We start from the raw sequence: 26,674 nt of genomic DNA, 5'->3' as shown, positions 1-26,674 counted from the left end.
ACTTTAATGGTTAGATCTTCCATGTCTTGTGTATTGAAAGAGTTGCATCCATTCTTGCGATATAGAAGTGTGCACACGGGGTTCCAGACTATAGACTGCATTTGGCACTGGATCCAAAATGGCGTGTACACCACGTGGCAAATTTGAACTGGTTCCTCCATGTTGCAACTCTCTCAATACACAGCTATAGGTCTTGATATACATTGCATTCCTATACAGTATACATGTAGACATCAATTTGAAAATGTATTACTTGTTATGTAATAATCAAAGTCTGTACACACAAAAATTACAAAAGAGATAAGCATACACAACATTCATGTCACATAATCAATAACTTGATCAATCAAAATTTACATAATTACATATTTTTCTTCAAACTATTGGAAGGAGAGACGATTGTGAAATGAAGTGAGGTTTAAGTTTGATTCAATATCTGCTAAATTTCATGTAGCTATAGAGGCACAAATTGTGTCGAAGTGTCTGTTTTATAATGTTAGAGTCCTACTACTGCAAGTTAGCTTTCTAACCGAGAAGAGTCGGTTATAATCAAACATATTAAATAAAATATCAGCAAATACAAACAATTGCACAACAGTTTGTCCAATCAAGCGTAATACAAAAGGGTTTGCCCTCAACTTTGTCAGTGTCTGGTCAGTTCACTGGTCCATTAGCTTCTTCACTAGTCCACATTTCAAATGAAATTAACACGGAACTAGTCAGCCAGACCAATTGGAGTGAACTCTGCGGCCTAGTGCTCTTGTGTTTTCACTGGCGTTTTGGCCAGTGGACCACTGGTAAACTGTAGAACTACATGTATTTTGATGGTGTGTTACTAGAAAGATCAACAAAGAGACACATACAGGAAAATAACATCAAATTGCACCATGGAAGCCATTTTTCATCTCAGCCTCACTTTGGCTCTTATTTACTTATGCACAAATCCTGTTTAAAATGGCGGCTTAAATGATCAAAAAGTGGAACTATGGAAGGGTAGAATAATGTCTTTTTATCAATAGCAATAATATTTCTCATCGATTTATGTATCTTCTACAGACATAAAATACGATTCAAAATTGAAAAATAACAAAATCAAAACTTGTCCATAAACAAAATACATACAGTACAGACAATAACAGACGGAAGTATAAAATCATTTTTATAAAATTGTCAAAAGCTATATGACAATACAAATATTTGAAATTAAACAAGAATATGTTTGTATAACTGTATTGGTGTTGATCATATACATGTGAAAAATGCAAGTAATTGAGGTTAAACGGTTATCAACTGAAATAAGGAACAAAACAAAACGCAGCTCAAGTTTTTGTCTAGCTTGTAAGAAAATAAATACACCAATCGGTTGTAGATGTATAACGGGTTAGGGTTAGGGTTAGGGGAAAATAAATACACCAATCAGTTGTAGATGTATAACAATGAATACACATTTGCCGAACAAACAAAAACAACAATTTCAACTAAAGGTTTATGTATTTACAATACATGTATATATAATTCATCCGGGAACTCTGCAAACTCCCACAAGGGGGTATAAACACAAAGCTGTCATCAGACAATCTTGTGCATTAGGCCGACTGAGACACACAAATGAGTTCCGTCACACCACCATAAAGGCCCCACCAAACAAAAAGGCACATTGTTCCTTCATTTTGCCAACCAGTAGTGTAAGTGCGTGATATACAATTAACATCTTTTCAAAGGAAGGGTATATTGTGATAATGACCCCAGAGTAATATCCTGTAAATTAAAGGCACTGGACACCTTTGAAAATTGTTAAAGACCAGTATTCTCACTTGGTGTATCTCAACATGTGCATAAAATAACAAATCTGTGAAAATTTTGCCCCTAATAATGAAAAGAAAAAACACCCCTTGTTGCACAAGATACAAGATTGTTTACTTTTAAATGCATGCAAAAGTCTTCACGAACCTAAATCTTTTCAGATTCAAATATTTGACTGAGAAATTACCTCTCTCTCATAAACTTCATTACTTCAGAGGGAGCTGTTTCTCACAATGTTTTATACTATCAACAGCTCTCCAATGCTTAAGTAAGTTTTTCTATGCAAAAGTCTTCACGAACCTAAATCTTTTCAGATTCAAATATTTGACTGAGAAATTACCTCTCTCTCATAAACTTCATTACTTCAGAGGGAGCTGTTTCTCACAATGTTTTATACTATCAACAGCTCTCCAATGCTTAAGTAAGTTTTTCTATGCAAAAGTCTTCACGAACCTAAATCTTTTCAGATTCAAATATTTGACTGAGAAATTACCTCTCTCTCATAAACTTCATTACTTCAGAGGGAGCTGTTTCTCACAATGTTTTATACTATCAACAGCTCTCCAATGCTTAAGTAAGTTTTTCTATATTAACAATTATTTTGAGTAAATACCAAAAGACGAATGTGTCCAGTGCCTTTAAAACAACATCCTAAACAAGAATTTGAAGGATTTGGGACCAAAATGGAAGAGAGTAGAGCAGTAAAGGAACCCGCCCCTGCTGGATTCAATAAAACAAAGATCAACAACTAATTACAACTTGGTTTTAGTTGCTATTTTCTTATGTACACATTTCAAGAGTATGCAGCAATTGTATTATAGAGTAAGAAAATATCTAAAGAATATGAAATAGAAAGAAAATCAAACTGAGAAAATAAAGGTAATCAAAATGAAACAATTTGTATATTATAAGTTATCACACAAGCGCAAGTGGAATACGGAAAAATATAGCGCTTCTGCGTCCCATATGGGACGCAGACGCGCTACATTTTCTGTTTTTCCACGAGCGCGCGTGTGATAGCGTATTTATCTTCAAGCAAACTTGGCGTGTGACATAGAACACACAAGACGCAGGTAGTGATATTAGTCGTGCAATATAGGTTTTTATCAACACTACATTCTGCGAATCTGATTGGAGAATTAGCGCGTACTTGAAGATAATATTTAATATCATGCAAACATGCATGATAAGTCTTTAAAGAGTTAATAATAAATGATTAGAATCTTGTTTTTAAATCTCATTAGAAAAAAATTGAAATTTTGGAACCTCTATGAAATGTAACATGACACCCAACACTCAACTCAGGCACTCCTTATAAATTAAAATGGCATTCAGTGATGGACCTCACATCAGGCTTGATGTGAACGAGATTGGGCTTACTTTCATGGATCTGCTTACCGCCAAATTCTGCGCTTAGCGATCATCATTCTCAGTGTAATTCCAGGCCGGCTACATTGCCGTTTAAACAGGGGTATTGACTCCCAAAATGGCGAAAACCAAGACAATTTTTGGTGATGAAGACGTAATCTGTACTGGGTGAGAGAGGCCATGCTCTAATTAGGCATTATTAGAAAGCTCTTTTTCTCATCTATTTGATGTGCAAATTTAAAACAGTTTTGAGTTTTGGTACGAAGTAACTCAGTTTTAAAATGGAAGGCGCAAATAGTCTCATTTCAATAGGTTCCTTAAAAAAGAATAATAAAAAACAACAAATTATCACTAGTATTATATAAAATTGGTACTTAGTATATTTGTTAATTAGTTACAATCCCTGTTAACAGGAAACAAACCATCAGTTTATATCCTTATAAAATTCACTCTTGATATTTAAATACATCAGAAATTTGTGAAGAATTCCTAGGCACATCTCACATTTAAATATTTCACACATATTTACATGATATGCCAAGAGAAACATTAACAAAAAAAGGTTGCTTGTAAATTCCTGAATGGAATGCCCCCCCACCCCCCCCCCCCCCCCCCGAAAAAAAGAAAAAAAAAAAAAAGAAAAAAAAAACTGCCCCAACCGTAAACAAAACAAAACAAACTTATTGCGTCTTACTGTGATTCAAACCTGTACTATGAAGTTAAAAAAAAAAAACTTTTTTTTTTACAACACTTCAACCAAAACAACTGCCCAACCCAAACGCGTAAAATATTTTGAACAAAAGACAAACAGAAAACGAATGGCTTTAAATAACACAATTTACAGGTTACCATGGTGATGTCAGTGCGACTGGGCATCGTTAACGATACCAGTAGCTGCTTGGATACCGAGTGTTGTGTAGCCTACAGCTTGTCTGACGCTTGTCCAATCATTGGTATCGGTTGCCACGTCAATTGCCATGACGATGGGACTAAAAGCTGCTCCTTTGTAAGCGGACGTTGTATTCAGTCCATAGATCAAGTGTCTAGTGAAAAAAAAACCAAGAAGAAAATATGATGAGGTATCTGGAGACTTTAAAACTATTCTTGTAATTTTGGGGAACAGACATTGGTTTAAGTATTGTTTGAAGCTTTGCATGGTGTGGATAAATAGGAAGAAACTTGCGGGTACAACCATGAGTAAATCTCTATTGTGGGATGGTTGGGTCTGAAAAAAGTCGGTGCGGTCTCAACGTTTCAAACAGTATACTCTTAGAGTAACTCTAGGTTGTACCCGCAAAGTTACTAATTATTTATAGTTTCTTCCAAGACATTCTCTTGGTCGATAGATTAGTTTTACAAGAAGGCTTTTAAAATGTTAAAAAATGTGCATACAGAAGAATGAACATTCATTGCTTGCGTAAACAAAAAGGGGCGTAAAGAAAAAGAAAAAGAAGGGGGCTTTTTGTTGCAGGGGCCCAGCGCGATATGACCGCGATTGTAGATGAAGAACATGATGATATCTTCCAAGACGTCTTTCACTTACCTTGAGTCAGGACTCACCGCTGATCCATCATTGACTAAGAATGCTCGCTCAACTGCTATCATATGGTCATTCATTTCTTTTAACATCAGCTCACTGTATTCCCTGAAGGGAAACCAACCAAACACATTTCGTTATTACAGTCTTCATCAATTTCAAAAGTTATAAATTTGAAATTTCACTTTTTGATAATTTAAGCCTAATAACATAAAGTCTTAACCTCAAAAGTTGGCAAAAAATTTTTTGTTTTTAATTAACTTTAAACATTTTAAAATTTGGCATTTAGGAAAAAGTAGGAAGTTGCTATTTAGTACATAGCTAAGGTATAAGCCTCACTAGAGTTGTCAGTTTATATAGTAGCCTTTTCTGAGGACAAACAAATCTAAAACAAGATTAAATCAAACAGAAAATGGTAAACAAATGTGAAATAAGTTGAAAGTAGGCAAAATGTTATGCATGTTATTATTAAGTACACTTCAAATAAATAGCACAGAATATTATGGCTATAGGAAGCCAGTACCAGGACAACGACCAAAACAATTACATATTCAAATCTTAATGAGTACAATTTCAATCACCACATAGACAAATAAAAATAATATTTATGAATTTACAATCATAGTCAACTAGAAATCTTTTAAAAATACAATCAACAAAGAAAGCAGTTTGGCAAAATTGAAAACATTTTGTAAAAGTTACAATTTGTTCATTGCATCAAAAATACAAGCAGTATTGTTTTGAAAGAGACTGTTATAATACTTTATGAATACATGAATAAATGAATAAATGAATGTAGAAATATAAAGCATGAATACATTTACATAAATGAATACAGTTCCAACTATTATTATTATTATTATTAATACAGTTCCAAACATTTATTATAGTTGTCAAGTCACTTAATCGTTATAAATCCCAATGAAGAGAAGACGAGGAAGGAAGTTTCAGTTTAAGATGTGAGAGGAAACCCCAGAGAATTATTCAAGGGAAAACCACAGAGTCAGCTAGGGACTGAAAACCTAATCCACTGGCGTGATTCGAATTCAAACCAGGGTCCTAGAGGTGGAAGGTGAAGAAAGATACCACTGCGCCCAAACCACCCAAACCACCAAACCACCCCAAAAATGTGTTAAGTAAAAGGCAAACTATGGTGAAACATTTGTTTGTGCGGTTATACTTACTCAGATTCTGAGATGGCATTATACTTCTCTTGGAACATTTGAGCTGCTCCACTGAAATCAACAATAGCAGTCTCAAGAAAATCTGAAGATAAGACAAGTTTAAAACAAATGTTACACTGAGTCCCGAACTAAATTTGATAAAGCTGCTAAAGCAGAAAAAAATTGCCTAACAACTTTCTGCTCAGCAGAAATGAGCAGGATACCACTCACGAAATGTACCTGTGACATGGTAGTTTAGCTGGTAACCTTATTCTGGTAAGCACAATTTTGTTATGCTTGGCTACTTTTTGAGCTTTAAGCAGCTCTATGAAATTGGGCCGTGTTCTCAGAGCAAGAACGTCATTATTGTTCCAGCAAGGCGATTTTTCTCTGAGGGCCTTGTCTCACGAGGCACCCAACTGAAATGCATCCATGTAAAAGGCACACTACGGTAGCGCAAGGGAAGATTTTTCCTACATTGTCATCCCATCTCAGAGAAGACTGTTCTTAAAAGTGACGTGTGGATTGTTTGATCACATGTCTTGAAGATGAGCAGAGTATAATGTTGGAATCGTCAAGACCAAATTTCAACACCTCTCCCAAAAGACATGATGGTAACCAGCAAGTTTACTTATTTGCTAAGCAATTAAGACGGATCCACAGTTAAGATCAATCTCAGCTATTTGTAAAATCAGCTCAAGGATATTAAAGGTGGGGAACTCATTTTTTTTGTACTTGCCTACAATGTCAGAAAAGCAAAGTGTATTTAGGTCTTACCTGTTGATACCGTATTCTGTGTGAGAACCTCGCCATATTGTGCTTTTAATTGGTTGATGTATCTCGTTAACGCCTCTCCATAATGAGTAAGATCCATGGGAAGCTTAGGGGAGTCAGACAGCTTCAAGATCGTCTTGATTGCAACCTCCGTCACAGCGGCGTGGATGTTGTAGTCAGTGTCCACAAGAGAATTCATCAGGGCACCATTGTCATAAGCCGTGTGGTACAATGGGAAATTCGGCACGTTGTAAAAGCCCTGATCGAAACAAAAAATTTCAAATAATAAACCACAAGCGAAACTGACTGGGTATGTTTTAACTGATTTGGGGATGAACAAAAAAATAATTAGTTCAACCCCAAATAAAAGAAGATATGAGGAGCCTCTCTGAAATAAAAAGATATTTGAAGATATTTAAAATCACAAGTGTTCAAGGTTTTGGCCAGGATTTGGTAAAAGGGTGTCAAAATTTGCTAGAAATTTAACAACTGGCTGTCCAAATTGTTCACTTACAATTCGTTTATAAGTAAATGACAGATAAAACAGGGTGTCTAAATTTAAAACATGGTGTCTTAGGGCCACTGATTTTCCGCGATCGCGGAAAACGGACGGAATTCGCGGAATCCGCCCTTAGAAACGGAAAACGGGATTTCAGAAAATTTGATTTTTTTTTTTTTTTTTTTTTGACGCCAAAACTATTGAAATTGCATTCTTTATTAAGATTACTAAAAAAGCATCAGAAATCAGACCATTAAAAAGTACGAGATCGTAACTGTGGATCATTCTGTTCTACTTCACACCATCCTCCATGTTTACACACATGATATACACGTTGTTAACATGGTTAAGCGAAGGGCATTATTCGCGGCACGTTTTTAACATTTTTTGTTCACCCAAATTGCATTTTCTCCCTTTCTTTTACGAACAATAATACACAAACTAGCTTACCTATGATGTATAAGAACACATACAATGTTTTTTCATCTCGGAAAGGTCTAAAATAAAACCGTAAACTGTCAACATTCTGTCGCCAAAGCGAAAACAAAATGGCTGACATTTTGTTTGTGGATGGAGAACGGTCACGTCCATAGACTTGTTCCCAAGTCTTTGATCATGCTGAAACAGCGCCCTCTTGTGGATTACACTCCTGTCATTAGCCTACAATGTGGCTGATGCAGAGAATTAACTGCAGTTTTAGACTTGGAATCAAGTCTATCACATCATGTGCATTGATACTGCAGTCACAGTGCAACCTTTTTACCCTGACTACATGTTTTTGTTTCATCGAACAGCAGTATATAAAAAAAAAAAATTAAAGTATTTTTTTTAAATTTGTCAGTTCAAATGAACATTTTACGAAGTCAGCAGTGCAACTTATCTCAAATTGATTTTTATAAGTGTGTCCCTGGGTATTAAACACCCTTTTATCTAATTAAAAAAACATGAAACGGAATTTTTTGTGCCTGAAACGGAATTCATGTTTTTGCCAAACGGAATTTGCACTTTTCTGAAACGGAAAATCAGTGGCCCTAGTGTCTCTAGACACCCAGACAGCCCTCTGGCTGACACCTTACATACATGAATGAATTTGCACAAATTTTTGACTTTACCTCGTCGTAAGTATATTTGAAGTCTACCGAAGGCACTCCAGCCAACATCAAGAATGCAGCAGAGTCGCTGGTCCTACCGAGGGGATCCATCCTTTACAAGAACACAAAAATAACACAAAGAAATTACACTTTCACATTGTTCAATTTTGTGTTTGAGAAAAAGAACTGGCAATAATTATAATAATGGAAACTTTGAAAGCGCTGGTATCAGCCGCAAGTGGCGCTGCTGTAAACAAAATGAAAGTAGCATCACATAATTAGAAAATAGACTAAACAAAACTGCTTCTTTGTGCAGATGAGTATTAAACTGGTTTTGAATATTATGCCAATGGGTCAACTTACTGAGGTTGATTTGTGATGCTAACAGGTCTCCTTGCGGCCCAGTTGTTATAAATCTTCATGTTACTGTGTTGAGGATCTGGACAGTCCACCTGTCGTCAAATAAAACAAAAATTGTTTAAAATAACGTTGCAGAGATGGGAAGGTATACATTTGGAAATCAATCTTAAATTAAATGGCAATAAAAACTTACTGGGTTAGTATAGAAGCTTTCGATAGCATTAATAAACCTTTAACTTTGAATGTGGCTGTGGAAGAAAAAAACAGTTTTTGAAATTTGAATCTGAGAAGCTTCACTGTATCCCAACTGCAGAATAATTATTCCTTCATAGATATTCTCGCTCCAGATTTTCAGCGATATCTAAAAAATGCGACCACCTTATGAAATGTTCACATGTAAGTTGTATACAACTACATTTACACAGTATTCCAAAAACATTTACAAAAACCAAAGATATAATTTGCCTTTAACCCACCTCTTCTCTCTCAAAAAAAAATTCAGAACCAACAGATATTTCAGACCACTTACATCCTTAGTGGCCTGGTAGAGAGCATCAGCCAATAGAGGGCTCCCTGCAGCAGCAAAGCTGTAGTTCCCGCTGACAGCTTCATCTAAGTTAATGTAAGCAACAGCTCTAGAGTGAAGTCTCTCCATATTCTCCTAAAGAGAGTGAGGAAAATAAGGAAAACTCTTTAAGAAAGTAGGCATCTTGAGTGATGAGTAAACCCTTTGGAGTTCTGTGATTATCTCCCACCTTCCCAAACCGAAAGACAAACAAACAAGCAAACAGTAGCAAAATCAAACGTACATCGATCTCCTGAAGAGATTGAGGAAATTAAGAATGAATGATGAGGAAACCCTTCTTGGTTCTGCGATTACCCCCCACCCATCCCTGCCTTTAAAACCGAAAGACAAACAAACAAGCAAACAGCAGCAAAATAACACATACCTCGATCCATTCTGTGGAGCCGATGGAACCGTCTTCTCCTGCATCCCAGCTGGCTAAGATGATGCTTCGTCTTGGTCTCCATCCTACCAAAAAAAACAACCAAAGAGCAGAATTTAATAACATTTAAAAGACCCAACACTTCCAAAGTTTTCAGGTCAGAGTGAAATACTTTAAAGGCACTTGACACATAATGGTAATTACTCAAAATATTTACGAGCATAAAAACTTCCTTGGTTACAAGCAAAGGAGAGCTGTTGATAGTATAAATTGTTAGTGGGAAACGGCTCCCTCTGAAGTAACGTGTCATGGTTAGTGTTAAGGGTTACTAAACTTACCTTCTCCCATCAACTCTGACAGAACTCTAGCAACCTCCAGGAGACAAACGGTTCCTGATCCTGGATTCACCACTCCATGCGCCAATGAATCTCGATGATTACCAATGATGACATAGCGATCTGGAAAATCAATAATAACATACTAAATCACTGATAATAATTGTTAACTGAGCACAGTTGCTTCACCATACAAAACCAGTTTGACCAGTTAAGAGTACAAGATTCAAGCTCTGGTGTTTGGTCAACAGAGTGTGGGTTTGAGTCCCGGTCATCAAGCTCTGGTGTTTGGTCAACAGAGTGTGGGTTTGAGTCCCGGTCATCAAGCTCTGGTGTTTGGTCAACAGAGTGTGGGTTCGAGTCCCGGTCATCAAGCTCTGGTGTTTGGTCAACAGAGTGTGGGTTCAAGTCCCGGTCATCAAGCTCTGGTGTTTGGTCAACAGAGTGTGGGTTTGAGTCCCGGTCATCAAGCTCTGGTGTTTGGTCAACAGAGTGTGGGTTCGAGTCCCGGTCATCAAGCTCTGGTGTTTGGTCAACAGAGTGTGGGTTCAAGTCCCGGTCATCAAGCTCTGGTGTTTGGTCAACAGAGTGTGGGTTCAAGTCCCGGTCATCAAGCTCTGGTGTTTGGTCAACAGAGTGTGGGTTTGAGTCCCGGTCATCAAGCTCTGGTGTTTGGTCAACAGAGTGTGGGTTCGAGTCCCGGTCATCAAGCTCTGGTGTTTGGTCAACAGAGTGTGGGTTCAAGTCCCGGTCATCAAGCTCTGGTGTTTGGTCAACAGAGTGTGGGTTCGAGTCCCGGCCATCAAGCTCTGGTGTTTGGTCAACAGATTGTGGGTTTGAGTCCCGGTCATCAAGCTCTGGTGTTTGGTCAACAGAGTGTGGGTTTGAGTCCCGGTCATATTTTTTAAGGACACTTGTAAGCATGACAGCTTTGTAAAGGATCAGTAGATGGAAACGGCCCCAGGAAAAATGTGTCTGGTGACTTGCATGAACAAAATAAAAATAAAATAAATATATACACTTACCTGGTTCAACAGTTCCCCTGATGGTGGCAATGACATTGGTGATGTTTACCAGTTTAATCTCATTGTTCACTTCCATAGTGAGTTTACGATTCTGATCATGGAACCCTGGTCCCATATAGTAATTTTCTAATTCTAGCTTACCGATCCAGTCTAGATTTGAAGCCGGAGGATTAGCCATAACCCTATAGACAGAGACAATGGATTCAACAATTAGACCATAGTACACAGCAGGGCATTAGTTCAATAAGCTGCTTAAAGGGAAGGTACGGCTGTTGCAGTTGTTCGTTTTTCGTTTTGTTCGGCGAGACTCTGGCGCGCCTGTCTCAAGCAATGTAAGAGAATTAAGAGAACCCATGCAAATCCAGATTGAATAAATTGTCCTACACGTACCTGATAATACCGGTAGCGTCATTGTAGCTTATGGTCTGGACTGGAAACTCCTCAATTTGGTTAGAGATAGGCTGCCTTGGTGTCCAGTCTAAAGAAGTGAAAAGGAAGGGATAAGAGAATGAGTTCAAAGTTCAATTAAGACTGGAATAGACACAACTTATTGGTTGACAATAGGAGAGAAAATTGCACCTTCTTGTTGGTTGGGGTTGAATGAGGTGTGATGCACAGGTTTGTTCAACTGCACAACTCTATGGCATTTGCCAACCAATACTGTCTGATACTGAATGTGCGCTTAGAAACAACCGTATTAAATGGATTTGTGGCCTTGGATCGGGCGAGTTGGTCTATGAAAAGCATCTGAAACCGTTTGTTTTAGAATGCATATGGTTAGAAAGATGATTTTAAAAGTAGATTAAACCGATCCACACAAATACATGTATGCCTAGAAATTGCGAGGTTTTCCTTTTACTTTGCGTATTCACACGGTCGGCCAAAAACTTGACCACGTACAAGGAAAACCATGCAATTTTGAGACATATTTGTGTGGATCATTATACATGTGTTCAACTTTTAAAACATCTTTCTAACCATATACATTTTTTAACCATTTTTTAACTTTCATAGACCAACTTGCCCGATCCAAGGCAACGTGTCCCTTTAGCGCCTAATAAATATTGTGGTTTATTATAATTATTATTACAACTTCTTACCATGAGATGGGAAGAATGGAGATGATGGATCACCCAGACCGAACCGAGCCGATTCACGTACCACCCCATTTAACGGCATCCACCAGGTAAATGGGAAGGTGTTAGCCGGTGTGTATTGAACTCCAGGCATGTTATATTGCTCAGGATCAGGAAAGGCTATAAGCCCGATGCAGCCTCCTTGTTCTTTGCTATTTGATGCCTGTGTTTTAAAAAACGAAAAAAAAACAAAACAAAAAAAAAACACTATCAACTTGGTTCTCAGCCAGTATCACAACTTTGCTATCGACAGCTCTCCATTCCTCGTTACCAAGTAAGTTTTTATGCTGACAATTATTTTGAGTAATAACCAATTGCGTCTAGTGCCTTTAAATGATAAAAAATTTGCCTTGTAACCCACTTCTAAATTCTGCTAAGCTAGGATTATCTGTGCTTAAACGAATCATGGCCTGGCAGTTTTTATGAAACTGGCTCTCAGATGATTCGAGGCACTTTCCATGTCAAACCATTATTTTCAGGACTGTGCATTATGAATATGCTGCCCCCTAGTGTCCCAAATTGTCCAGGTTCATATGTCTTACCATGAGAGCTAGAGAGATTCGCCCGAGCCTAGCTATACAAATCGATCAAATAAAAACTGCCAGGCCATAATTCATTATGAATATGCTGCCACCTAGTGTCCCAAATTGTCCAGGTTCATATGTCTTACCATGAGAGCTAGAGAGATTCTCCCGAGCCTAGCTATACAGATCGATCAAATAAAAACTGCCCGGCCATGATTCATTATGAATATGCTGCCACCTAGTGTCCCAAATTGTCCAGGTTCATATGTCTTACCATGAGAGCTAGAGAGATTCTCCCGAGCCGAGCTATACAAATTGATCCCCTGTAATCCAGCAGTGTCAGTGTTCTTAAGATCTTGAAATCCTGTCTGGTGGCGTAGTTGACGTACAGTGGTTTATTCTGCAATAATAGTAAAACATAAATATTTACTGTAATTATAAAGCCCCAAATTGCCAAGGGATACAAGGCGTTGATATAAAAACAAATTAATGGCAGAGCTATGGTTGTATATTTCATTCAATTTTTTTTCTTCTTTCATTTAATTTTTTTATATTTTTTATAGCCTTTTCGAGGCAAGGGCTACAGTTTACTGATTAGGGCTCAGTATTCAAGTCAACTGTGGGTAAACTGCTACAGGGTTACCCCCTTCACAGTCCGTAAGGATGTACTTGTGGGCATGGGTATCCTCCACTGTAGGAGCCTGGCTGGTAAACTGCTACAGGGTTACCCTCTTCACAGTCCGTAAGGATGTACTTGTAGGCATGGGTATCCTCCACTATAGGAGCCTGGCTGGTAAACTGCTACAGGGTTACCCCCTTCACAGTCCGTAAGGATGTACTTGTGGGCATGGGTATCGTCCACTATAGGAGCCTGGCTGGTAAACTGCTACAGGGTTACCCCCTTCACAGTCCATAAGGATGTACTTGTAGGCATGGGTATCCTCCACTGTAGGAGCCTGGCTGGTAAACTGCTACAGGGTTACCCCCTTCACAGTCCGTAAGGATGTACTTGTAGGCATGGGTATCCTCCACTGTAGGAGCCAGGCTGGTAGAGCAGAATGTACTACCTTCCCTTGAGTGGGAGTGGACCCTTAAAAAAGAGCTGAAATACTACATGATGTAAGAATGATCGTGTACCGTCAAGTGAGCACGCGTCACGCAATTACGCCATTAATCCAGTAACTAGGCCTATCTCACATTATTGTAGTCACATATTATTGTTGCCCAGAGATATATAAGGCATGCTAAGAGTGTATAAGGAGAGAAAAGAAATAAATTATAGAAACAAAGTTGAATTAAAAAATTTGCCGGATCAATAAAAAACAGTGGAGCTTTCACAGGCCTGTGTACATCCAATATTGTTTGAGAGAACCCTCCATGTTCAAAATTACGATGCATTTCAGGAGACTTACTGTTATTGATGCGTTAGTGCCATAGACTACAAAAGGCTGAAGCATCTGAGATGTAGTAGTGTCATCAGGAGTAAACACATCTATATCAGCCCCTGTAACACTGTCAGAAATGGTGATTTTGTTTGGCTTGGCTCTGGAAAGCAATAAAAAAAAAAAAAAACATCAAAGTTGAAAACCACATTAATAAAATCTATCAAAAATGCTTGTGCAGACATTTTAAAAGTCAAAATTTAATTAAAAAATTACAAGGTTTAAAACTTAACTTGAACTTATTCAGGGCAACAAGGCCTTAAATACTGGATGGGCTTCAGTTTTGGTTTGGTCCATTTTGGGGGGAGGGGGGGGGGGGGAGGGGCATAAAGCAACTCTCGTCAACACAAGTCACCAACTTGACCCCACAAAACTTTTGACAGATTCTTTTGGGACCACTGAAACAAAAGATGCCCAGTTCAAGATGAAATCAATAAGGCCCTTCTTTATTAAAATGACACCAAAAAGACAAAACAATATGTTCACCAACATAAAACAGACAACACAACTGTAAGGAAACACAGTTAATGAATACTTTGTTATTGTGCAATGTTGGCCTTGGGACTTCATCTCAAGACGCTAAATAAAAACTATTGATTGATTTATTGATTTATGTGAAGAAGAAGCAGACAGACACAGTACATGAGTCCCGGGGATTCTCGGTTCAAAGTCCTCAGCAGCTCAATCTTGTCTTTGTTACTTCAACATAAAAGATTCTTCATAATCTCAAGCCAAGGCAAAGAGAAGACAAGCACAAAAATAATTGCAATTTCAACATCCGATAGTTATTTTGAGTGAAGCCCACGTCAACACGACATTCGGGCTTTAAAGGCAGTGGACACTATTGGTAATTGTCAAAGACTAGCCTTCACAGTTGGTGTATCTCAACATATGCATAAAATAACAAACCTGTGAAAATTTGAGCTCGATCGGTCATCGAACTTGCGAGATAATAATGAAAGAAAAAACACCCCTGTAACACGAAGTTGTGTGAGTTTGGATGGTTGATTTCAAGACCTCAAGTTTTAAATCTGAGGTCTCAAAATCAAATTCGTGGAAAATTACTTCGTTCTTGAAAACTATGTCACTTCAGAGGGAGCCGTTTCTCACAATGTTTTATACCATCAACCTCTCCCCATTACTCAGAATACTCGTCACCAAGGAAAGTTTTATGCTAATAATTATTTTGAGTAATTACCAATAGTGTCCACTGCCTTTAAACTCCATGCCCATGCTATACTGTGCAGCTGTTTTTAACACCACAGATTTAGCTTTGCCTCGGCTTTGGCCCCAAACGCCTTGGTTTACAGCCAAGCACCAAAAGAGTAGGCACTGTTTTCAAAATCATAGCTTGAAACCCAAGCTTAAACTGAAGTGCTATGTTTAAAAATTGACCTATGGTTCAAACTATAATAACCCAACAACCAAAAACTCGTGCACATCAGTGGGTATTTGTTCAAACAAATACTAAAGTTCTGATTTGTCAACCACTGGTTCTTTTTAGAACCAACACTACACAAAAGAGATTTTCACATGGTGCTACAGCAAAGCTCACCTACAGATTTAGAACCAAGAAAGGAACATGATACTTTTAGGTCACAGCAAACAAATATTTCTGATGCCTAAAAAAGGGTGATACTCCATGGTTCATTTTGCGTTGAACAAAAAATAAATATTAGAGTTACTCACGGATTCGGCCTTGATAACGACACTAAATAACTTTTCTTTGCGACATCAAATCCATAGCTCCTCCAATCGCTGTAGATTCTGTCGACTTGACGCGTATTTTCTGACGATCCAGCGTGATGGGGCAGGGTCGTGAAATTTCTGTGGCAACAGCAACAAAAATAAACTGGAATTAGCCATTGATACATAACGTTCAAGTCAAAATAATATGAATTTGCCAAAACCACTTTCATATTCACTTTGGCGTTTATAATGTGCCGGCTCGTGCCTACCGAGACACAAGAGAAATGTTAATTCAGTTCTGATTTACACAGTAGGTGAGTCTGGAGGGAAGTTTGGAACAAAGCTAGTGATCGACTGATCATAATCAGTCCATTTAATTCAAGGATTTTTTTCTTTCTTCTTTTGATAATTACTTGTTTTTACTTTTTACTTTGATCTTGACTTATTTATAACGCATTTATATTGGTTAAAGGGAAGGTACACATTTGGTAATTGTCAAAGACCAGTCTTCTCACTTGGTGTATCCCGTCATAACCATAAAATAACAAGCCTGTGAAAATTTTGGCTCAATTGGTAATTGAAGTTGCGAGAAAATGATGAAAGAAAAAACACCCTTGTTGGACGAAATTGTGTGTAGCTACATGTAGAAGTCTTTTATTATTTTAGTGAGAAATTACCTCTTTCTCAAAAACTACGTTACTTCAGAGGGAGTCGTTTCCCACAATGTTTTATACTATCAACATCTCTCCAATGCTTGTTAGCAAGTCAGTTTTTAAGTTAATGTTTGTTTTGAGTTATGACCAAACGTGTACCTTCCCTTTAAGACACAGGGCATGTGACCTGATAAAATGACAATTTCTAGCTGAGATGAAAATAAAGTTTAGGAAGTCCCGTCCACACATCTCATTAGCAAACATGAGTCACATGGTCTTTAGTGAGCCACTTACTTTAAATTAGTAGGAAAGTTCAACTTTTGAATATGTCCATGAACTAAAGCCATGTAGTTTGTTGACGGTTTAGCACTCGGCGGTCCCACTGTGATCCCCGAATCTCCACTAGACTTAGTTGACGTCGGTTTCGCCGTTGGAATCGACGCCGTGGTATTATGATAACCGTTCTGGCTGGTGACCGTAGCGCTCGCAGCGAGAAAATGTCCTAGAATAATGCCGATGCCAAAGCAGCAAAATGAAATCAAAAGAACAATCAAGACTTTCCAGTGTTCTAAACAGAAGAGTTTAAGACCAGTCACTTTGGACGGCGCTCCTTTCACGTTAAGATCTACAGCGTCAATGTCCATTTCCTCAGCAAAGCGTGTGTATGCCGCCCCACTCCCAGCTCTGTTGTTACTGTCCGTGCCCATGATGATTTAATCTGTAAATAACAACAACAATAAACACATGGTGTTACCGCAAACCGTACATGCCATACAACAATCAACAAACATTTTTTTCATAAATTAGCTATGATTTCGATCAGGATTTTCAAAAGAACAAGATTGTCACAGGTATTGAACTTCGCTCTGGAAAGAGCACTCTTCTTTTCCTCTGGTAAGGGCACCTCTATTCAATGAGGAAAATGCTAGTTTGTGTTGAAACCTTGCAAAAGGGCACCACAGCAAAAAAGCACAGGGCACCACAGCAATTGCTGTGAGTGCAGTGGGTTATTTTGAAACCTCTCGTGTCTTAATTCTAGTATTATAACCTTGCTCTTTAGGCCTTAGTTAACCCAAGACTTCTTGTATCTTCCAATACCCTCCTCTCTTATATCTTACTCCACACCAAATTGTTTGGACTTTGATTAACTAAAAGGCCAGACCCAATGATCATGGTTATGAGTGATTGTTATTTGAGCCTACAGCCCTCAATCCTTCTGAATCCTTCAATTCAGGCAAAGAGGATGAAAAAGGATTTCTGTCAATTTTCAAAATCTTCCAAGAAAAAAAGGAAATCAACTGAACAGATGCAAGGAAAGTTGCAAGGCCAGGGTAATGGCCCGGATGCTAAACGCCATTGTTACTTTCCTGCTTATTTTGACTACGATTGTGTAATATAAAGGGACAATAAACCTGTGTTTACAACGTAACGCATCATTGCTGACCTTAAAAAAAAGCTGAACAGAGAGATAGGCAACAGTTGGACATTTTGAAAACACCATTCATCCCAAACCAATGAAATGCTTAAATCTGTTTACGACCAAGTTTCACATTCCAAAAAGTTGAAAGACTGAAAGGTTTGGTTTTCACTTTTTAAACACTAACATTTTTAGCCTCAAACAAGAATGGGTCAAATTAAACTAGGAAAGCATCGCCCTATCGACACACAGAGCAATCATTATTAAGGTTAAATGAATAAAATATGGTTTTGGATCTCTCCATAAATCTTTCTGTAACTGATGTTGATTTGTCGACAAAACAATATTTTATGATGACACTTGTGACAGAAAGATAAAATCTTGAATAAAAACAAAACGAATTGGAAGGCGCGATGAGTAACGTTGTTTTCAGGTTCTATGGCCAGACTTTCCTTTCACCAGGTTCACATAAGTAGACCATGAGAGAGTCCTTGGCAACTATAAAAGGTTGGTTGAACAACAATCCTATCAACATGTCAACAAAAAAACGGTTGTAAAAGTTGAGTTCATTCAATTATTCAATGCACTGATCCACTACATTTACAAGTTTGAATCCTGAAAAAGTAATGCTTCTCAACCATTTATCTGCATGTATGCATTATACATTGATATGCCTATTGTAGAATCTGAATTTAACAAAGAATTTTGAAACATAAAGCCTAAACAAAAAAAATTTGTTTTTCAGAGGAAAACAAATGGGCTTCTGGCCAAATTGCAACTGGCCGGGAGTGTACTAATATAGAGCATCGTCATGTTACATGTTTTTAGCAGCTTTTGCAATGGTTGCCATTTTACATGTTTAATATCATTATGGCTTCAAATGTTATGTAGGCTACATATTTACATCATGCTGGCATCCACGTTTAAAGATGTCGCGAAGGTTTTAAACAGGGGCCAAGTTTCCTTGTCGGAACTTTCGTTTGCACCATGAGTATTCTGTAGAAGCTGATGAGTAAGTTTGTTTTTTAAAACACAACATTTATCGTTCAGTAGGCCTTGATATCAATTGTGAGAGATCTAATCCTCAAAATAATTGAGTTTCACTCCTAACTTTTATGAGACTAAATTACAGGCCCGCTCAAAATTGAGCTGTGAAAAAAGAAAAATGGTTAGACTACATGTGTACGCAATTTTGTTTTAATTTTGTATTCTTAATATACCTACATGTAGTATGTTTTCAAAAACATGTTTAAATGATTTTCAGCTAGCAGTGTATTTAAGCCTGCATTTCCATTTAGGTGTTGAACAAACTTTTTCTTGGTCAGGTTTTTACATTAATGATAGTATTTTAACCTTCACTAGGTTGCAGAACATAAATCAAGACAGAACCTCATGAACATATCCTGCTATGGGACATGGTCAGGGTCAAACGATACTGAGGGTCAAGCGATAATGAGGTAACCGGTAGGCCCAGGCGTAGGGTGACCCCGAATTTGATCTTTGTGGGTCATGATAATTAAATAGACTAGTTGTACCCCTATAGAGAAGTCATGGTTGGTTTCAGTTGGGTGGTGATAGCAACCAGCTGGGCATTGTCTGCAACGCGTACCAATGCGTTTAAACTTTGCAGACTGCCATTTTCTTTAGTTCTGTTTTCATTCTATGAAATTTGTAAGGAATATGAAAAAACTGAGCCTATACATGTAGAAAATGAAATACTCTTTCATTCTGACCAAACTTGAGGTACTTTCCCTTTAAATTTATTTTAAAATAGTACAACATTTGTAAAGTGCAATCCAGCTACATGTACGACCATATTTGGAGCTCTCAAAACAATAAACAAACTTAGAAACAGCATATTACACGATATTTGCATGTCTGTGGGTGCAGGTTATCAAAGTACATTATGACAATAAAAAGCCCATTAAAGAGAGAGTTGCTCACTAACAACAAATGAGTCAGTAATTAAAGCAATGCCACACAATGTGTTTCAAGCAAGCTGTTGAAAATGGTCAGAGATTCTGATAAAGTTTTAATGATAAAAAAATTCCATAGTTCCAGAACAGGAAGAGATATTTTTTTAAATCCCTGTTCGGAAATATCTTATTTCAACAGGTACCAGTAAACATACACAAAGATCATGCATGACGGAGATTTGTTTATGAATATTCATTTTACAGGGAGGGTTCATACTTTGTGTTTCTCCAAAACTAAGAGACACTGTCCAGCTGTTTGTAACATTTTAAGAAACGGTCCCATTCTTAGGAATGAGGTTTTAGAGAAAGAGATTTAAAAACTAAGAAATGTTTCAGGTGTGAGACTTTTCTATAGTTTCTGCCGAACATAACCCTTCAAATTCTAAAATATCAGAGACAAGTACACAGTGTAGTAGTTTCAATGGAGGATTAAAAAAAATCAATTAGTTCCCAAAACACTTGGCCTTACTTTGCCTTTTTAAATATGATTAATACTTTTAAGCACAAATGGGTGTAAGGACATCACAAACAGCAAAAGATACAAGAGTCAGTCTAAGCATGCCAAGAATCTGTGACCTTTTCACATCAGGCCAGGTAGTTAGGGGGGGGGGAGGTCACCTAAAAAAGTAATGGCTACAATGCAGCAGCACCTTGTGCTCCATGGGTAGAGACTATGTTTACAAACGAACATGATGGACTTACTAACTGGAAGCAAGTGGGTTCAGAGTGTTTGGGTATCGGATGTTTTGATATGGATTTGTAGAATCTAAGCGATGACAGACCAGCTACATGTATTTAGGTTTTAAGGGAGGGTTGCCCAGTCATCAGCTGGTTCAAGCTGTTTTTAGGTCAAATGACAATTCCATGAGAAATGGAACCGTCGTCTAGGTGTGTAATGTTTGTTGATTTTTTAAAGCTTATGGCCATATTTCAAAGACCAGTATTTCATATCCCAACTTTTCTGCACCAAACCCATGAAGGTTAATCAGTCATTCAAGTGTACATTTGTACAGTGTTAAAGCCCATCACTGTACATGTGTTTTCAAACAGAGTTTCTCGGACTGGCAAGAGCAAAACTAATAGTTTTACTATTTCTTTCAAGGCCTTGAACTTTGATCTTGAAGGGACACAGCAATTTCCCTCTGGTGAGGGTCATTTCTATGAGGAAACTATCAATTTGTATCGGAACTTTGCAAAGGGCACCACGGCAAAAGCTCAGCAGGGTACCACAGCAATTGCTGGGGGGTGCCATGTTTTTTGTTTTTTAGGCCTGCATTTCGGGCAAAAGTATTTCATGGGAAGTTTTCTACGATGCCATCTTTAAGCCATGTGCTAATAAATCTGTGAACTTTGATCTTACCAGTGTTGTGCGGACCCTTTAAACAATTTAAAATAAGATCTAATTGTTGCAATGCAGGTCACCATACAAAGCACAGGTGCAGTTTTGGGTTGAGATGCCGGCTTGATTAAACGTAGGGGGTATCGTATCGTCGGCCTACTCTAGACAAATTTGGTAATAGCGAGTTACACAAGCCGTGAAACCCAAACTTGTAAACTACTATCAGAGTGTGGGTTGTGTGGGGCAATGGGTTTTCAATGGGAAAGAAAAACAACTTGAAAGCATTGTCGTCTGACTGGTGATGAATGGTGACCCAATTCGGTTATGAATGTTCCACATTCCTACTTTTACAGTTTATGTAACAACGCCACATAACTTGGAAACGCAGCCAAGAAGAGGTAATGCGATGGGGGATGGGCACATGTATGTTAGCTCAAAGTATTTGCTGCTCAATAGCTTAAACCCATGTTCCAATACCCCTACATACCATCATGTATTTTCCTAACCTTAACCCTAACCCTCACCCTAGCATACTCTAGATCGTGAGACGTTATCGGAACTGTGTTGTTGTCAGAACATTAGGCGTGTCAGAACATAAAGCAGTTAATTTGTATAGCCACCTTGCAAAATCATTAGCAGGTACAACAAGTACAGAAAAGTACAGTGAAAATACCAAACCACAATACATGGAACTGTAGATGAAAGCGCAAGCTTTGCCCTTCAGTGACTAGCCAGCGACTAGCCAGCGACTAGCCAGCGACTAGCCAGCGACTAGCCAGCGACTAGCCAGCGACTAGCCAGTGACTAGCCAGCGACTAGCCAGTGACTAGCCAGCGACTAGCCAGCGACTAGCCAGCGACTAGCCAGCGACTAGCCAGCGACTAGCCAGCGACTAGCCAGCGACTAGCCAGCGACTAGCCAGCGACTAGCCAGCGACTAGCCAGCGACTAGCCAGCGACTAGCCAGCGACTAGCCAGCGACTAGCCAGCGACTAGCCAGCGACTAGCCAGTGACTAGCCAGTGACTAGCCAGTGACTAGCCAGTGACTAGCCAGTGACTAGCCAGTGACTAGCCAGTGACTAGCCAGTGACTAGCCAGCGACTAGCCAGCGACTAGCCAGCGACTAGCCAGCGACTAGCCAGCGACTAGCCAGTGACTAGCCAGTGACTAGCCAGTGACTAGCCAGTGACTAGCCAGTGACTAGCCAGTGGCAGGCCCAGGATTTCATCTTTGAGAGGGCAAGGCCATTTTCATTTTGCAATTAGGAAACTACCATTAAAACAAAAATGATAATGTTGAGAATTTGACATTACATGTAACTAAGTTTAAACTTTAAATCGACACATCATTGAGTTAACTTTGTTGATGCCTTTCCTCGAACTCGGGGGAAAAACGGACCTAGCATCTTCAAAAAATAAGACATTGTGAATTAAGTTTTAAAATCAAACTCTCCAGTCTACCTATTAAAATAAAAGAAAAACGCAGTAGGCGGCACAACATAACCCCAACTACCCTTGACTGGCAATCTAGAGGTTCAATCACATGTCTAGCGTCTTATCTTTTTGAAAACGGAAGGAGGGCCGTTTTTTCTTCTTTTGTTTCAAAATAAGCACTCAACACATTGTTTTATGACAATCAGCTGGGCTAATTACATTTTTTTGTAACAATTTGTCTGAGATGGTTAAAATAAATCCCTTTTTGCATAAAAAAGGGGGTTGGCTGCCTCTAAAAAGGAAACGGGCGGGGACACTTAACGAGTTTTTATTTGCAGTTGGCCTGATGTGCCCCTTCCTGCCCCTACACCTCACTCATCATATCTCTGTGCGTCTTGGTCACAGGATATGACCCTAATATTGCCATCGCATTTCCTGAAAATGTCTTCACTATGACCAACGATGACGACACTTCCCCTACAAGAAGGCAAGGTCAATGGGAGACTGGGGGGGGGGGGGGGGGGGGGGTGGCGTTTACATCTAGATCCCCCTTTTCTTGGAACTGGTCATGCTAGTGGTTTACCTACCAATGAATATTCTCAGCAAATTAAATTCTCAAGAAACATCTTAGCAGCGAGGAATAAAAACCCTGGTACTTCCAGGAATTCGACCCAGAGTGAGAGAGCAGAAATCTGGGAAATCAAGGGTTTATATCATGATTCACAAAACTTTGCAGGGCAAGTAGGGTCAATAATCATGTATTTTTTATCTTGGGATATTTTAACCACAACTTTGCCTCAAACCGTTTAAATTTGCAAATTACCTTAAACTAGACTCTAACAGGCTAGGCTAGTTTAAATTTGAGCGAGACACCTGACAAGCCCGGCGGGTAAGTCAAGAAAAAAGGTTGGTGTAAGGCCTGATCTCCTCCTTAGGCATTGACTTGTAAGTTTCGTCTTGGTCTAGGTCTGACATTTTAAGCCTTCACTAGATTTTCAAACGCCCCTCTAGGCCTCGGAATTAATTACAGGTCTACCTCCGTGTAGGGGTCACAGAAAGTGTGACAACATCAGGTCTCTCTTTCAATCTTGACGTCATCATTGACCTGATTAGTGTGTTTCATTACAAGGCTCCCTAGTACGTGTAGATTGGTCTATGTCTCATCAACTCTAGTTGAACCTTCATTACAATGTACACCTGGGTTTAACATGAGGTCTTGCCCTACTTACTATGTCCAAGAATATACGTAGAACTCAAGTCATGAACGTGCAAGTATACAAAACTGTACTCAAATGATAAATTTCAACTAAGCAACTCTTGTCCCACCCCCGCCCCCTCAATAAAATGCAGCCAGATACTTCACTACAATAAAGAGGATTGCCTCCATGCCCCCTGGTCATTGCCTTGGTGCCCTTGAACCCAGTTAGAAGTTTACAATCCTCATAGGGTGCCGTTTACCAAGGAGAAAATGCCTTGGTGCCCTTTCGTTCCAAAAACGAAGCATAGGCCTACGTCTTGAAAATGTGAAAACGTTCCCCCCCAAAAGAAATTCAATCTTTTCACAACACCTTAGCGTTAGCGCTGAGTGCAGTTGAGCCCAGAGTATTGGTAATTTCTATTCAAACTACCAGACAAACGCTGATAAAAAAAACCACTTCCCTTTTATTGTTGAGTATGTGTACTAATGCAGATAAGACGAGTCAACATAAAAATATTTTTTTATAGGTTAGGCAAGATGTAATCTAATATCTTATCATTGTGTAAACTCTGATATGTTCGGGTTTTAAACCTACACCACTTATTTAGGACTGAGCAAACAGCATAACACACCGTTATCATTAGTGAAAAATGTTTTAATCATGTAATGGCTGGCTCAACCAATTCATGAATGAATTTCAGTTGAATAGACTGTGATAAATATCTTGGTAAATTTTATTTAAAACTAAACCCACATCCGCCTCATTCATGTACTTTTCTTTCAATTGGTTTCCTTTGATAAACCCAACGAAAACTGAGCATAATGAAAAGATACTTGATCAGTTGAGGGGTGTGAACAAAAATTTTAACCTATAAATGACCTTCGGATTGACAGGCAGATGCTGCACCAGTTAAGCTGTTCTGGCAGCATCGTACATTTGTACACCGTACATGCCCTATTTATCCGACGACACTTTCTTTTAAATGTCAAGTTTTAAGTTTAAATAGTGAAACTAATTAATCGGTAATTGTCACCAAATCCTGCTCTTGTCAAATTTTCCTCTGAAATATTGTTTTCCCCACACAGAAAAGCTTAGAAAAAAAACAGAATGAACACATAAATCATCCAGCATTTGCTGTTGGTGTTATGGGTTAATTTGGGACCTGTCATATCACAGCTACATGTATAAGAGCTTATACATGTAGTTGTCTTTTAAATGTTTGAGTAATTGTTCAGTCTGTCCTTGAAGTGGCGTCTCAGCATCTCAGACAAAAACCAGTCAATACAGGATGGGTTTGTGATCTACTAGACCAAGAAAACAAAAGAGATGTCACATACCACGTACACAAAAGAGCCTGGACTTCATGCAGACATGATTTGGGGAACTCAATTTATTCGGACGAGTTGTCTAAAGAAAACTTGAAGGAAGATACTACATCGGCGTAGCCTAGAAAAGTACTGTAGGGCCTTCCATTACATGTTTAGGTCTATTTTTCAAATTAAACAAAATTAACAAACATTTTGGGTCACCAGAGTGACCAATTTCCTTTTCTTTTTAATTTGGTTTTATTTCCACTTCTAAGTTCTAGTTATTCGGCGCTCCGAACGAGTCAAAGCTCCAAAGTCAATTGTAATTTAGTAGACTATGTCTCCCCTAGGCCCTCAAGCTCCTTGAACTGTTAATAGGCCTATGTTGTTATGATATGGATGAGGCAGAAACGTGTCAGGGCCGAGTAGTAGGCCTATTAAGCTCCAGAACAGAAGTCAAGTTCTGGTGTTTCTGATCAGCAAAGTGTGGGTTCGGTCTTGACACTTGTGTCCATTACATTGTACCTAAGCAAGACACTTGATACAAGTTTAACACTCGACCCTCGCCGGAGCATTACAGTTATTGTAAATTAGACACTTTAAAAACATTATTGCTTCGTCCCTTGGACGCGGGGCGTAGCAAACAGTATTACACATTTATTGCCAAGACTCTAGAGAAGGGATTTACCAAAGTGTGTCTGGTAGCAGTGCGTTTATCTTCAATCGTGATTTGAAGAAATGGCCAAAAATACAAACTGCCAACCAACACACAACACACCCGCCTAAAAAATGTAGTAATTTTAATGATTTATCATCATCAACTTTCAAAGCTTTAATTTAAAATCTAGGCCTAAAGCAGAAGACAGCCCAAGCCCTACCCCATGCTCATTTCAGGGAAATATCAAATAGCTGTTATCCATGAATTGCAAGAAAGAACGAATTATGTACGGTCAGAATTGTAAACATCCTCAATGCAAACACCATTAAAAACATAGTGTACACAAATGTAGTGGGATGATCACAACACGCCACCGGCCCCTGCATGCATTCCATGCCTTAAACACTGTGTGGAGTTTTATTTATGACTGTTCAAACGATTTCTAACATCACATAAAACCTCAATTTAAATGAAAATTCCGAACTGGAGTCAAAATATACAGATGAGAAAGATACATACCATATGCACAACAGCCTTGTGTAAAAATGCAGCGAAAATCTTGGAGAAAAATGCTAGAAGATGCAGTAGAATTGGGTCATATCTTCATCACACGTTTAGTGAAAGCTGTTGTCTATCAGTTTATGCACGAGGGCGGATTTTGTGTACTATACTATGCATGCCGTGTCACCACACACAACACAAGACTAGACTAGCTAGCTATGAATGAAATTGAATATTCATGACGTGACGTAAATAGATCACGCGATTGTAAAAAATATTATAGTAGGGGCCTAAAATACAAATGACTGGATTTCGTCTCGGTCACATGGGTAAACAACAGTACGAGTTTTATATAATTATATTATTTTGAAAATATGCCCACTTGGTTAAAAATCCATTTTGTTTTGTTTTTATAGAAAAATGAGAAAAGGGGCAGATGCTCTTTTCTACTACCTTCCTGATGTGGGCTTTATTTTCTTTCCTCCATAGCTAGCCGCG

At 38.5% G+C, this 26,674-nt stretch overlaps 1 protein-coding gene across 1 annotated transcript; it reads right to left on the bottom strand.

Annotated features, from left to right (window-relative positions):
- Nucleotides 1-3,813: 3,813 nt before the first annotated feature.
- LOC117302729 (putative N-acetylated-alpha-linked acidic dipeptidase) lies at nt 3,814-26,329 on the bottom strand. Its single transcript, XM_033786732.1, has 17 exons — nt 26,195-26,329; nt 16,641-17,064; nt 15,694-15,831; nt 13,975-14,107; nt 12,837-12,962; nt 12,003-12,201; nt 11,293-11,380; nt 10,903-11,084; nt 9,881-10,000; nt 9,546-9,628; nt 9,125-9,256; nt 8,599-8,687; nt 8,257-8,347; nt 6,649-6,904; nt 5,893-5,974; nt 4,715-4,816; nt 3,814-4,214 (listed from the first exon to the last, which is right to left on the bottom strand). The coding sequence occupies exons 2-17, from the start codon at nt 17,051-17,053 to the stop codon at nt 4,031-4,033; spliced, it is 2,418 nt and encodes an 805-aa protein (XP_033642623.1). The 5' UTR covers nt 17,054-17,064; nt 26,195-26,329; the 3' UTR covers nt 3,814-4,030.
- Nucleotides 26,330-26,674: the final 345 nt, after the last annotated feature.

The sequence above is a fragment of the Asterias rubens genome, chromosome 18 (assembly GCF_902459465.1).
Source record: "Asterias rubens chromosome 18, eAstRub1.3, whole genome shotgun sequence".
NCBI lineage: Eukaryota > Metazoa > Echinodermata > Asteroidea > Forcipulatida > Asteriidae > Asterias > Asterias rubens.
This window is presented reverse-complemented; position numbering and strand designations above follow the sequence as displayed.

Coding starts and splice junctions, on each gene's coding strand:
- LOC117302729 (XM_033786732.1), bottom strand. CDS start 17,053: ATGGGCACGGACAGTAACAACAGAGCTGGGAGTGGGGCGGCATACACA. Junction 11,085..11,292: donor GACGCTACCGGTATTATCAG/GTACGTGTAGGA, acceptor CTCTGTCTATAG/GGTTATGGCTAATCCTCCGG. Junction 9,629..9,880: donor GTCAGAGTTGATGGGAGAAG/GTAAGTTTAGTA, acceptor TTTTTTTGGTAG/GATGGAGACCAAGACGAAGC.